A 15,128-nucleotide genomic window follows, 5' to 3' on the forward strand; every position below is an offset into this window, starting at 1 on the left:
CTTCTGACCTAAAAATTGTAAGATAATATTTTTGCTATTTTAAGTCACTAGCTTGTGGTAATTTGTTACAGCATCAGTAGTAAATTAATAAACCACAGTTTAGTTAAACAATAACACATTAACATACTTTTTATTTTTCTGTCCTTTTACTTTTAATCTACATATCTTTATTTTTAATGATGGCTTCTTGTCTGAAACATACATTTTATCGAATGTGAAAATCTCTGCGTTTAATAGGGCTATTAAGCCATTTACATATATTATGCTTATAGATACAGTTTGGTTAAAATTGACAAACTTTCTGTTTATATTTGTTTTATCTGTTTTTTTCCAATTTTGTGTTTTTTGCCTTTTTTGGATACTTAACTGTTATTTTATATCATCATTAATTTATAGTTAGATTGGTTCAAGATGGCGGACTAGAAGCATGTGCACTCATTCCCTCTTGCGAGAGCACCAGAATCACAATTAACTGCTGAACAATCATCGACAGAAAGACACTGGAACTCACCAAAGAAGATACCCCACATCAAAAGAAAAAGGAGAAGCCACAATGAGACGGTAGGATGGGCGCAATCACAATAAAATCAAATCCCATAACTCCTGGGTAGGTGACTCACAAACTGGAGAACACTTATACCACAGAAGTCCACCCACTGGAGTGAAGGTTCTGAGCCCCACATCAGGCTTCCCAAGCTGGGGGTCTGGCAATGGGAGGAGGAATTCCCAGAGAATCAGACTTTGAAGGTGAGCAGGATTTGATTGCAGGACTTCGACAGGACTGGGGGAACTAGAGACTCCACTCCTGGGGGGCATACACAAAGTATTGTGTGCATCGGGACCCAAGGGAAGTAACAGTGACCCCATAGGAGACTGAACCAGACTTACATGCTAGTGTTGGAGTGTCTCCTGCAGAGGCGGCGGGCGGCTGTGTCTCACCGTGAGGATAAGGACACTGGCAGCAGAAGTTCTGGGAAGTACTCCTTGGCATGAGCCTTCCCAGAGTCCACCATTAGCCCCACCAGCCCGGGTAGGATCCAAGGTTGGGTTGCCTCAGGCCAAACAACAAACAGGGAGGGAACCCAGCCCCACCCATCAGCAGACAAGCAGATTAAAGTTTTACTGAGCTCTGCCCACCAGAGAAACACCCAACTCTACCCACCACCAATCCCTCCCATCAGGAAACTTGCACAAGCCTCTTAGAGAACCTCATCCACCAGAGGGCAGAGAGCAGAAGCAAGAAGAACTACAATCCTGCAACCTGTGGAACAAAAAGCACATTCACAGAAAGATAGACAAGATGAAAAGGCAAAAGGCTATGTACCAGATGAAGGAACAAGGTAAAACCCCAGAAAAACACTAAATGAAGTGGAAATAGCCAACCTTCCAGAAAGAATTCAGAATAATGATAGTGAAGATGATCCAGGACCTTGGAAAAACAATGGAGGCAAAGATCGAGAAGATGCAAGAAATGTTGAACAAAGACCTAGAAGAATTAAAGAACAAACAAAGAGAGATGAACAATACAATAACTGAAATGAAAACTACACTAGAAGGAATCAATAGCAGAATAACTGAGGCAGAAGAACGGATAAGTGACCTGGAAGACAGAATGGTGGAATTCACTGCTGCAGAACAGAATAAAGAAAAAAGAATGAAAAGAAATGAAGACAGTCTAAGAGACCTCTGGGAAAACATTAAATGCAACAACATTCGCATTATAGGGGTCCCAGAAGGAGAAGAGAGAGAGAAACGACCCGAGAAAATCTATGAAGAGATTGTAGTCGAAAACTTCCCTAACATGGGAAAGGAAATAGCCACCCAAGTCCAGGAAGTGCGGAGAGTCCCATACAGGAGAAATCCAGGGAGTAACACGCTGAGACACATAGTAATCAAATTGGAAAAAATTAAAGACTAAGAAAAATTATTGAAAGCAACAAGGGAAAAATGACAAATAACATACAAGGGAACTCCCATAAGGTTAACAGCTGATTTCTCAGCAGAAACTCTGCAAGCCAGAAAGGAGTGGCATAGTGGCATGACAGATTTAAAGTGATAAAAGGGAAGAACCTACAACCAAGATTATTCTACCCAGCAAGGATCTCATTCAGATTCGATGGAGAAATCAAAAGCTTTACAGACAAGCGAAAGCTAAGGGAATTGAGCACCACCAAACCAGCTCTACAACAAATGCTAAAGGAACTTCTCTAAGTGGGGAACACAAGGGAAGAAAAGGACCTACAAAAACACACCCAAAACAATTAAGAAAATGGTAATCGGAACATACATATCAATAATTACCTTAAACATGAATGGATTAAATGCTCCAACCAAAAGACCCAGGCTTGCTGAATGGATACAAAAACAAGACCCATATATATGCTGTCTACAAGAGACCCACTTCAGACCTAGGGACACATACAGACTGAATGTGAGGGAATGGAAAAAGATATTCCATGCAAATGGAAATCAAAAGAAAGCTGGAGTAGCAATACTCATATCAGATAAAATAGACTTTAAAACAAAGAATGTTACAAGAGACCAGGAAGGACACTAAATAATGATCAAGGGATCAATTCAAGAAGAAGATATAACAATTATAAATATATATGCACCCAACATAGGAGCACCTCAATACATAAGGCAACTACTAACAGCTATAAAAGAGGAAATTGACAGTAACACAATAATAGTGGGGGACTTTAACACCCCACTTACACCAATGGACAGAAAATTAATATGGAAACACAAACTTTAAATGACACAAGAGACCAGATAGATTTAACTGATATTTATAGGACATTCCATCCAAAAACCACAGATTACACTTTCTTCTCAAGTGCGCACAGAACATTCTCCAGGATAGATCATATCTTGGGTCACAAATCAAACCTCAGTAAATTTAAGAAAATTGAAATCATATCAAGCATCTTTTCTGACCACAATGCTATGAGATTAGAAATCAATTACAGGGAAAAAAACGTAAAAAGCACAAACACATGGAGGCTAAACAATACGTTACTAAATAAACAAGAGATCACTGAAGAAATCAAAGAGGAAATCAAAAAGTACCTAGAAAAAAATGACAATGAAAACACGATGATCCAAAACCTATGGGATGCAGCAAAAGAAGTTTTAAGAGGGAAGTTTATAGCTATACAAGCCTACCTCAAGAAACAAGAAAAGTCTCAAATGAACAATCTAACGTTACACCTAAAGGAACTAGAGAAAGAAGAACAAACAAAACCCAAAGTTACCAGAAGGAAAGAAATCATAAAGATCAGAGCAGAAATAAATGAAATAGAAACAAAGAAAACAATAGCAAAGATCAATAAAACTAAAAGCTGGTTCTTTGAGAAGATAAACAAAATTGATAAACCATTAGCCAGACTCCTCAAGAAAAAGAGGGAGAGGACACAAATCAATAAAATTAGAAATGAAAAAGGAGAAATCACAACTGACACTGAAGAAATACAAAGGATTATGAGAGATTACTACAAACAATTATATGCCAATAAAATGGACAACCTGGAAGAAATGGACCAATTCTTAGAAAGGTATACTTCCAAGACTGAACCACGAAGAAATAGAAAATATGAACAGACCAATCACAAGTAATGAAATTGAAACTGTGATTAAAAATCTTCCAACAAACAAAAGTCCAGGACCAGATGGCTTCACAGGTGAACTCTATCAAACATTTAGAGAAGAGCTAACACCCATCCTTCTCAAACTCTTCCAAAAAATTGCAGAGGAAGGAACACTCCCAAACTCATTCTATGAGGCCACCATCACCCTGATACCAAAACCAGACAAAGATATTACAAAAAAAGAAAATTACAGACCAATATCACTGATGAATATAGATGCAAAAATCCTCAACAAAATACTAGCAAACAGAATCCAACAACACATTAAAAGGATCATACACCACGACCATGTGGGATTTATCCCAGGAATGCAAGGATTCTTCAATATACGCAAATCAATCCATGTGATACACCACATTAACAAATTGAAGAAGAAAAACCATATGATCATCTCAGTAGCTGCAGAAAAAGCTTTTGACAAAATTCAACACCCATTTATGATAAAAACTCTCCAGAAAGTGGGCATAGAGGGAACCTACCTCAACATAATAAAGGCCATATACGACAAACCCACAGCAAACATCATTCTCAATGGTGAAAAACTGAAAACATTTCCTCTAAGATCAGGAACGAGACAAGGATGTCCACTCTCACCACTATTATTCAACATAGTTTTGGAAGTCCTAGCCACAGCAGAGGAGAAAAAGAAATAAAAGTAATACAAATTGGAAAAGAAGAAGTAAAACTGTTCACTGTTTGCAGATGACATGATATTATACATAGAGAATCCTAAAGATGCCGGCAGAAAAGTACTAGAGCTTATCAATGAATTTGGTAAAGTTGCAGGATACAAAATCAATGCCCAGATATCTCTTGCATTCCTATACACTAATGATGAAAAATATGAAAGAGAAATTAAGGAAACACTCTCATTTACCATTGCAACAAAAAGAATAAAATACCTGGGAATAAACCTACCTAGGGAGGCAAAAGACCTGTATGCAGAAAACTATAAGACACTGAAGAAAGAAATTAAAGATGATACCAACAGATGGAAAGATATTCCATGTTCTTACACTGGAAGAATCAATATTGTGAAAATGACTATACTACCCAAAGCAATCTACAAATTCAATGCAATCCCTATCAAATTACCAATGGCATTTTTTACAGAACTAGAACAAAAAAACTTAAAATTTGCATGGAGACAAAAAAGACCCTGAATAGCCAAAGCAGTCTTGAGGGGAATAATCTGAGCTGGAGGAATCAGACTCCCTGACATCAGACTATACTGCAAAGCTACAGTAATCAAGACAATATGGTACTGGCACAAAAACAGAAACATAGATCAATGGAATAGGATAGAATACCCAGAGATAAACCCATGTACCTATGGTCAACTAATCTATGACAAAGGAGGCAAGGATATACAATGGAGAAAAGACAGTCTCTTCAATAAGTGATGCTGGGAAATCTGGACAGCTACATGTAAAAGAATGAAATTAGAACACTCCCTAACACCATACACAAAAATAAACTCAAAATGGATTAGAGACCTAAATGTAAGATTGGACACTATAAAATTCTTAGAGGAAAACATAGGAAGAACACTCTTTCACATAAATCACAGCAAGATCTTTTTTGATCCACCTCCTAGAGTAATGGAAATAAAAACAAAAATAAACAAATGGGACCTAATGAAACTTAAAAGCTTTTGCAGGGGGCTTCCATGGTGGCGCAGTGGTTAAGAATCTGCCTGCCAATGCAGGGGACACGGGTTCGAGCCCTGGTCTGGGAAGATCCCACATGCCGCGGAGCAACAAAGCCCGTGAGCCACAACTACTGAGCCTGTGTATCTGGAGCCCATGCTCCTCAACAAGGGAGGCCGCGATAGTGAGAGGCCCGCACACCGCGATGAAGAGTGGCCTCCGCTTGCCACAACTAGAGAAAGCCCTCGCACAGAAACGAAGACCCAACACAGCCAAAAATAAATAAATTAATTAAAAAATTTTTAAAAAAAAAAAAGCTTTTGCAAAGCAAAGGACACTACAAACAAAATGAAAAGGCAACCCTCAGAATGGGAGAAAATATTTGCAAATGAATCAACGGACAAAGGATTAATCTCCAAAATACATAAACAGCTCATGCAGCTTAATATTAAAAAAACAAACAACCCAATCAAAAAATGGGCAGAAGACCTAAATAGACATTTTTCTAAAGAGGACATACAGATGGCTGAGAAGCACATGAAAAGCTGCTCAACATCACTAATTATTAGAGGAATGCAAATCAAAACTACAATGAGGTATCACCTCACACCAGTTAGAATGGGCATCATCAGAAAATCTACAAACAACAAATGCTGGAGAGGGTGTGGAGAAAAGGGAGCCCTCTTGCACTGTTGGTGGGAATGTAAATTGATACAGCCACTATGGAGAACAGTATGGAGGTTCCTTAAAAAACTAAAGATAAAATTACCATATGGTCCAGCAATCCCACTACTGGGCATATACCCAGAGAAAACCGTAATTCAAAAAGACACATGCACCCCAGTGTTCATTGCTGCGCTATTTACAATAGCCAGGTCATGGAAGCAACCTTAATGCCCATCGACGGGCGAATGGATAAAGAAGGTGTGGTACATATATGCACTGGAATATTACTCAGCCATAAAAAGGAACGAAATTGGGTCATTTGTAGAGACGTGGATGAATCTAGAGACTGTCATGCAGAGTGAAGTAAGTCAGAAAGAGAAAAACAAATATCATATATTAACGCATATATATGGAACCTAGAAAAATAGTACAGATCAACCAGTTTGCAGGGCAGAAATAGAGACACAGATGTAGAGAACAAATGTATGGACACCAAGGGGGGAAAGCAGTGGGGGGTGGGGGAGGTGTGATGAATTGGGCGATTGGGATTGACATGTATACACTGATGTGTATAAAATTGATGACTAATAAGAACCTGCTGTATATAAAAAAAACTTATAACACTAAACTAACAGTATATAACTAAATATTTACAGTATTTAATGTTAGCATAAAAGCAAACACTTTTCCAAAATAGACCTGAGACAATATGGGGCAAGGGAGAGGCAAAGAGTATAACTTGCCAATGAGTCCGACCCTATAGAGAAATTTTACCAAGTTGCTACCTGATGATATTGTTTTCTTTCATGTTATTTGCCACCTCTAATTGCAAGGGCGGTTGTACAATGTCTCTAAATGAATTCAAGTATCTGTTACAATTGAGGAATGGGAGAAGGCCGCACAGCAGACAATAGCAGTCCCTGCTCCGTGGTCTATGCTCATGGCTAAACTAGACACTGGTGAGAAAAATAGTGGAGTTGGGATTGGCCCAGGCTAGTGAGATGCAGCTTTTTGGACAGGGTTTAAGACTCCATGGAAGCATATAGGCAACTGATCCCAAGAAAATGAGGTTTCATTATCAAGACGGAAGAGAATCATGGTTGGGAAGCTAACAAGTTTTGCCCTTTGCAGTTATCATCACTGTTATTCAATATTGCTTGAAAATTTTAACATAATAGCACACTAAAAAGTAATAGAAAAATATATTATTAATGTATGGAGATCATTTTATCAGTAACCTAAGACACAGAAGAGAATGTAATAGAAAAACTTTTAGCAACGAGATTTCAGCAATGATACCATTTACCACCTAAATAGGTAAAATGAAATCAATAGCAGTAAGATCAATCATGTTAAGGAAAAGCTCATATTAAATATAGCACCAAAGTACAAAATATGCAAAATTACATTTAACAAAAAATGTGTTACCAAAAAATGTGTTGAAATAACAAATATGACAACATTTTGTTGTGTCATAAATGTAGGCAAGTGTTTAAAAGGACATAAAATCTTTCCCAAATACTCAATTTTGTAATTCTGTTCATTTTTATCTACATTTTTATAAGTTTAATATTGTGATATCAAAATAACTAGTGGAACTTGTTTCAATTTTAGAAAAGAAATCAATTTAATTTAGAATAAAAAGATATGAAAGGGGCTTCCCTGGTGGCGCAGTGGTTAAGAACCCGCCTGCCAATGCAGTGGACACACGTTCGAGCCCTGGTCCAGGAAGATCCCACATGCCACGGAGCAACTAAGCCCGTGTGCCACAACTACTGAGCCCGTGCGCCACAACTACTGAGCCTGTGCTCTAGAGCCCGCGAGCCACAACTACTGAAGCCAGTGCACCTAGAGCCCGTGCTCCTCAAAAAGAGAAACCACTGCAATGAGAAACCCGTGCACTGCAACAACGAGTAGCCCCCGCGCGCCGCAACTAGAGAAAGCCTGCACACAGCAATGAAGACACAACACAGCCAAAAATAAATCAATTAAAAAAAAATGAAAATATACAAAAACACTTTGAATGAATAAAACAATGAGAAAGGACATGCCCTTCCTAACATTAAAATATACCATCAAAATGAGTAAAAATAGTGTGCAGTACCTCCTCAAAAGTTAACAGGCAAAACAAGGAAGAAAATGGGCAGACCTAAAGGAGAGCCTGATCTATCTACAAATTTACTAAGTTATAAAAAAATAACAAATTGTTAGTGGAATAAATTATTTCATTGGAATGATGAAAAATTTCCTCATATCATTTCTCAATAAATTCCAACAGATTTCAGTTTAAATATGAAAATTTCAACCTAATAAAATTTATAAAGTCATCTAGAATATTTATATTTGCCTAAATATAGCATTTCTCAGTGCTTATTTTAGAAATTAAACTACAACAAAAGAAAAAATTATATGAAAATCCCGTAATTCACAGCTAGTGACATCTTCCAATACCCTCTTGATTATTTGTTGTTCCCTTAAAGTACTGTCAATTTGAGAAGTGAAAAATGGTGTCTCATTTTCTGTAATGGCAAAAGTCTCTTTTAACAATCCCAATTACTTTTTACTGTCAGTCTCTGAGGACTCTGAAACAATCAAATGAGATTTCTCCTTTATGCCTCCTATTAAGGGATACATTTATATACTGTTGTCTTTTGAAGTTCAGAGTGGAAAATAAAATCACTGGATGATGAAGATTACACATTCAGGATTTCGTATTGATGTTACTACTGAAGTCCAAGTGCAACTGGTAGGTTACATAATCCTGACATATTACTCTACCTATATACCACATCTATCACACTAGTTTCATTTACAGTATAAATGAATGATAAAATGATAAAATTCAAATGCCAAAAAAATAACTGAGGTGAGGGTTGGAAAGGGGAAATTGCACCGGAAAAAAACTTGATTTTTATACCAATGGAAAAAAGATACAAAAATCACTCTAATCATGTTTACTAGGAATTAAGAAAATAATATAGCAATCCAGGCCAAATAAATTATTCTTAGAGACAAGGGTATGTTTTCAAGGTACGTTTTAATTGTTTGGCTATACTGATCAGATTGAATGACTTTATTCTTTGAACTATTGTATAATATAGAGAAAGTTGCATATTTGTTTCTAGGGATGCAATTATTTTTAAAAGTAGATAGATAATAGAACTGCAAGGATAAAATGCCTGATTCATGGCTTGGAAAATCATAGAATGTCACCACTTCCAAAATATTGATGCTTTCATTACACTTGTTAGGAATATATGATGAAATCTCCTATGACAATAGTCTGAAAATGGCCATATATTTATAAACAAATATTAGTTTGTAAAAAAATAAAATGAGAGAAATCACACTGTCTAGGACCCTATCTTTGCTAAGTCCATGAGCACCTTCAAATCTACATATTTGCATACATCAGAAAATCACAGAAGGTCCAGGGGCTGTAGCTTAGATAATATCATTGTCTTATATTAAGAGTACAAAGCAAACAGAAGAAATGAGGATTCACATGCATGAATAACTTTCAAAGATTTCCATTTTCTATTCCACTACCATGTGAAAGAAGTTTTTATGCTCCTCTGAGTGATGGTATCAAACAATGGTTAGAGTATGGGCCATTTAACGAAAAAATGTATTTTACTGATAGCAACCTTACATAGCTAAGTGCATTTAATTAAATGTTCATTATGGTCAACTGGATATACTATATTTCTAAAATTTATACTGCATGATTAAAAGGTTAAAGGTACACAAATAATCAAATATATCCTATTTTGTGCTCTCATTTCGGCATTAGGTCTGGCTCTAGGCTCTGAAGGAGGCAAGAAAAGCACTGGAGATGATCATCTAGCCTGGAATAAGACTTGAATAATAGACCTAAAATCAGATAAACAGGGGAGGCACTGAAATAAGTGGATTTATGTAGATCAAGCACTGACCTATTCCCCTTATGTGTAAGTATTTTTAAAAATTCATTTAGCTTAGCAGAGTCCACCTCAATCAGTACCACAATATCCATGACTTCTGTCCATCCTTGTCAAAGTTAAAGGTTAAATTAACCTCAGGGAAAAACAATGAGAGGAAACAAGTCCAAAGGGGATAAGTAACTATCCAAAGATGTCACTTCACTCAAATAATACGTCATGCTTTTTGTTTGTTCGGTTTCACAATGGTAAATGATTCATTCAACTTACTCCTTACATCTCTGTAAGAGAGAAAAGTTCAACAAGACTACCTTGAAAACATCACTAGTTCATAGTCTTAATAACAGTGCTTTTGGTATTTCTACACACTCATTATATATATGAAAACATGTGAATTAAAATCAAATATCAGATAAAAATGGTCATTTGATCCAATTTTCCAACAGTAGGATAAGAGTGCACAGATGGGATACACTTATTTTTATAGCCACATAAAAGGAAGAGTTAGGCAAATATGTGAGATGATCATCTGTAATTTTGAGAGTCAATCTGGTCATTCACGTGTAAAACCTCAGTAATTGGGTTTGATCTCAGTAAACTATATAACCGTCTCAACATTCAATTTTCTAGCAACAATATGAGTCTCTAATTAGTTCGTTTCAGGAAGCATAATGCACATCATGTGATTTCAGCAATTTTTTTTAATACGGCAAACTTTTTACTGCATACTGAGGATGTCACAAAAATACATTAGTGATGTACATCCTGAGAACCACAAAAGGCTGAAATCTGCCTCCGGAAGCTTTTGAAAACTCTTTTCTGTCACTCTAATAAACTAAGTGTTTATACACAGTGTGATCTGGAGCTGAACATGAAGGGAGTCAAGTTTTCTCAATGTCTAACTGATCTTACCTTGTACTAACCAAGAGAAAATTTGATTTAGTTGGCTTCATAACCACAACACTTTTATGGTCTGTGGTCCTGTGAAATATCTTCAACTGCAAAATGCTTACAAAGCAATCATATTATCAAAAGTGTTGTTTCCCTTAATAAGAAACAGGATGCTTAAGAAAATATTAGGTTCCCTGACCTATTAGTCCCTATCAGGTCTTGTGTGTTTTCCCCTTTCAGACAACTTCTGAAAAAATCTTGCAGAAGGATGAATGGATCTCCTGAATAACAGATCAGGTGTTTCTGAGTTCATTTTGCTGGGACTTTCTACTTCTCAAGAAACTCAAATATTCTTTTTTGCAATCTTCTTTCTTGTCTATGTAGCCATCATAGTAGGAAACCTCCTCATTGTGATTTCTGTGATATTTGATAACCATCTTCACTCCCCCATGTATTTCTTTCTGGCAAATTTATCATTTTTTGACTTATGTCTTTCCTCTGCTGTGACTCCCAAAGTGATATCAGACTTCCTTAGAAAATGCAAGACCATCTCTTGGTGGGGCTGCATGACCCAGATGTTTTTCATGCACTTCTTTGGAGGTGGAGAGATGTCTCTTCTGATAGCTATGGCCGTCGACAGGTATGTCGCCATATGCAAACCCTTGCACTACAAGACCATCATGAGTCACAAGGTGCTCATTGTGTTTCTACTGCTCTCGTGGGTGATTGGGCTCACACATACCACAAGCCAGATGATTTTCACAGTGGGTTTACCTTTCTGTGGTCCAAATGTTTTGGACAGCTTTTTCTGTGACCTCCCCCTGGTCATCAAGCTTGCCTGCACTGATACCTACACCCTAGAGCTCCTGGTGATTGTGAACAGTGGGCTCCTGTCCCTGGTCTGCTTAATTCTCTTGCTCATATCCTATGCTGTCATGCTGGTCACCATCTGGCATCACTCCTACAGTGCATCCTCCAAGGCTCTGTCCACACTCTCTGCTCACATCACTGTGGTCACTCTCTTCTTTGGTCCTGCTATCTCCATCTGTGCTTTCCCATTTAATAGTTACTCTGTAGATAAGTTTCTTTCTGTGTTTTACTCTATAATCACCCCTCTTCTTAATCCAATTATTTATACTCTGAGGAATCAGGAAATGAAGGCAGCCATTAAGAGACTGAGCAGCCAGCATATTGGTTCTTGGCTCACCCACTAAACATTGTCTCTAACAAATGATTGTTTCGTGTTCTCTGCTGTTTGGGGATGTTGAGTCTTAAATATACATAGAAATATTATAAATAAAAAGGTTAAATAATATGAATTTTCTTTTGTAAAAATTCATGGAATTATTAAGATATTTTTTATTTAAAATTCTAGTTGAAATGTTTTAGAACAGATGTAATACATAAATAAGAATGCATTCATTGCGTACTTCCTTTTCTTATAATTTGGCAAACAACTGTGATGGAGGTTTAAAATCCATAGAAAAAAAATTCTTCTAAAAATATAATATTTCAGTGAATCAATCTTTAAAAATAGGAAATTTTACCAAGACAGCACATTATATGGTGTTTAGTGTTAATTTTAATTTCTATGCCGTATGTAGTAACTTAATAGGTGTTAAAATATCTACCAGTATATGACAACCATATAGAGATTTCACAGAGAAGTTCTGATTTGAATGAGGATTTGAAGAATTTTTCACTGTATAGCTTCAATAGGCTAATCATCTTTAGTATAATATATTGTGTGCTTAGAAATAATCATTCCAGACATTTCTTTGACAACCCAAATTGTTTTCTCAGCAAAACATCATCTGAAAAAGTAAAGATTAAAATCATGAACTGCTCATTGTATCTTGCTATACCAGGCAGCATGGATGTTCAATGTTCTTTTAACTAAATTCAGACATTTATGACTGAATTTTAAAATATATTTTTAAACATTTAAAAACTTTTAAACTTTTTAAAGAAGATTTTCTAGGTAGCAAATACTGTACAAAGCAATGCGGATACGTGCTTAATGATACAGACCTGGTCCCTCTCCTAGAAAGAATAATAAGGAGGCGGAATCTATGTTAGGTGTGGTGTTCTCAGAAAACCACTTTAAGGAGGAGGTGTTTACACCAATACATTAGACAAGCTAAAGAATTAGACCTTTGAGTGGGGAAAAGAGCATTCCAGGCAGAAGGGCCAATGTATATAGATGTTGTGATGTGAGAAAGCTTGTAGGTACTGAAGACAGACCTTTATGAAGGAGGTTGATGAATACAAGGAAGAAAAATATGCGCATAGGTTTTATGAAAAGGAAGTGACCAGAGTATTCAGCCTTTGTGGTTCCTTTTTTATTGGCCATATAAAGCCATTAAAATGTTTTGAGAATGGAAGGGATGGGATGTTGTATACATTTAAAGTTTGATACGCCTCTGCCCTCTTAAGTGGAGAATATAATGTAGCAAAAGTGAAAGCAGAGGGAGTAGTAAGTTGCTCTGGTTACACAGCCTGTGGATTAAATGAAACTAATAATACTGATTGTAATTTATTGAAACTATACAATGAGGTCTCCCAAAGGCAAGTACAAAACTTCAAATTATTTAAAAGAATAACCACACTTAAAAATCAAACTTATTATTTTCTCTCTTAATCCCCTTCTTTTCCCTTTTTGAATGTGTTTAGCTCTACTGAAATTTGACCTTGAATTATCTGCTTCTTAACTTTTGGCTTTATTCTAGAAAATTCTGCATATTCCAAACTTACCAACTAGCTTGGGTAATCATTCTGGGCATCCAATTTTGTCCACATATTATCTTTCTAAATTCTGCATTTAAGAACAATTTCTTTTCTTACAAAAGCCTTCTCTGACAGTATTACAACACTAAAACCTGGCATATATATTTCAGCAGAGATTTTTTTAAGTTTTTATTTTTCATGGCAATTCTGATTGATTGCTAGTGGCTGCATGGGGTACTAAATTTTTTAAAAATCTGAGTCTTAGTCGTAAAGAGTGATTAATCTACTATCAATGTGTACTATGGGCTTAGACATGAATATGACACCATATTATATAATTACTACCCTCACTTGTATCTAATTTTTTTCAGAAAGTTACAACTATTGGAGAAACATGAATGAGTTACATATATGAATGAACACAATTTACTTGCTCAATAACATTTTTTTACCATAAGAGTTAACAGGAATTGCATCCATGAACTTCCTTTTATATTGCTAAATAACACACCCTAACAAAGGACATAACAAAATCTGGAATCTTCAGAGTGGTTGACTGCTAAACTCCACTAATTAATCATTTATTGATTACCATTAATCAATAAAGAGCTTTAAATATGGTGAAAGACCCTTCTCCCTTCTCTCCTTTCTGTCTCCTCTCTTCTCCCACTTCCCGCTCTCTCTCCCTACCTTCTTCCCTGCACCGCTCTCATCTCTCCCCCACCTCTTCCTCTCTCAAAGAGCACCTTACATGGTAAAAGAAGATTTTTCCCTATGATAACAACTGCTCTATGGGGTATGAATTTCCTTATAAAAATAAACTTAAAAATGAAATTTCAGTAATGCTGACATTTACCATATATATATATAATAACATTTTCAGATGCCTATATTACTAAGGTGATTTTTGTTAAGGAAAAAGATCACATTAACTATAGTAACAAAAGTTACAAAATATGCAACATTGCATTTAACAAAAATTTTGCTTGTTCATTTAAAGAAGATGATACAACTTTGTTGTGAGCCATAAAAGAAAACAGAGTTAAAGGTACATAAAGTGTTTCTGGATGAAAATGCTCAATTTTGTAAAGTTGTTCATTTCTCCTACATTTGTTATAAGTTTAATACTGTATTGACTGATCCCAGTGGGACTTGTTTTAACTTCAGAAAATAATTCTATTTCATTGAAAAAATACAGAAATAGCTAAGAAAATTTTGAATGATTAAAGCAGCGATGTGTCTTTCCTGAAATTAAAATGTTCTGTAAAATACAAGTAAAATTAAAATATGTGGTACAGTCTCAAAAATTAACAGACAGTATAAGAGAGAATAGACAAATAAAGTAGTGGAACAGAATAGACCTGCATAAATATAGTCAACTGATCTTTTACAAGGGAGCAGATGTAATACAATGGAGAAATATAGACTTTCAACAAATGGACAGTCGCATGCAAAAAAAAAAATCTAGACATAAATCTTACACTTTTCACAAAAATTAACTCAAAATTAAATTAACACAGAATTAAACATAAAATGTAAAATTATAAAACTCCTAGAAGATAACACAGGAGAAAATCTAGATGACCTCGAGTTAGGCAATGACTTTTCAGATATACCACTAAAGG

General features: G+C 35.9%; 1 protein-coding gene across 4 annotated transcripts; it reads left to right on the top strand.

The window, feature by feature from the left end:
- The first annotated feature begins 27 nt into the window (after positions 1-27).
- Positions 28-13,397, top strand: LOC309656229 (olfactory receptor 4K13-like). Of its 4 annotated transcripts, XM_082452467.1 has the most exons (3): positions 28-561; positions 8,628-8,711; positions 9,759-13,397. In XM_082452467.1, exon 3 carries the CDS (start codon positions 11,049-11,051, stop codon positions 11,988-11,990), a length of 942 nt encoding a protein of 313 aa, XP_082308593.1. In that variant the 5' UTR covers positions 28-561; positions 8,628-8,711; positions 9,759-11,048; the 3' UTR covers positions 11,991-13,397. The 4 variants fall into 4 exon arrangements, with proteins under 4 accessions (XP_082308593.1, XP_082308594.1, XP_082308595.1 ...); XM_082452468.1 differs by lacking the exon at positions 8,628-8,711; XM_082452469.1 differs by lacking the exon at positions 28-561 and having other exon boundaries at positions 7,746-9,915; positions 11,017-13,397.
- The last annotated feature ends 1,731 nt before the right edge of the window (positions 13,398-15,128 follow it).

The sequence above is a fragment of the Balaenoptera physalus genome (assembly GCF_965194825.1).
Source record: "Balaenoptera physalus genome assembly, chromosome: 2".
Classification (NCBI taxonomy): Eukaryota; Metazoa; Chordata; class Mammalia; order Artiodactyla; family Balaenopteridae; genus Balaenoptera; species Balaenoptera physalus.

Bases quoted from the DNA above. Each gene is read 5' to 3' on its own strand.
- LOC309656229 (XM_082452467.1), top strand. From the start codon at position 11,049: ATGGATCTCCTGAATAACAGATCAGGTGTTTCTGAGTTCATTTTGCTG.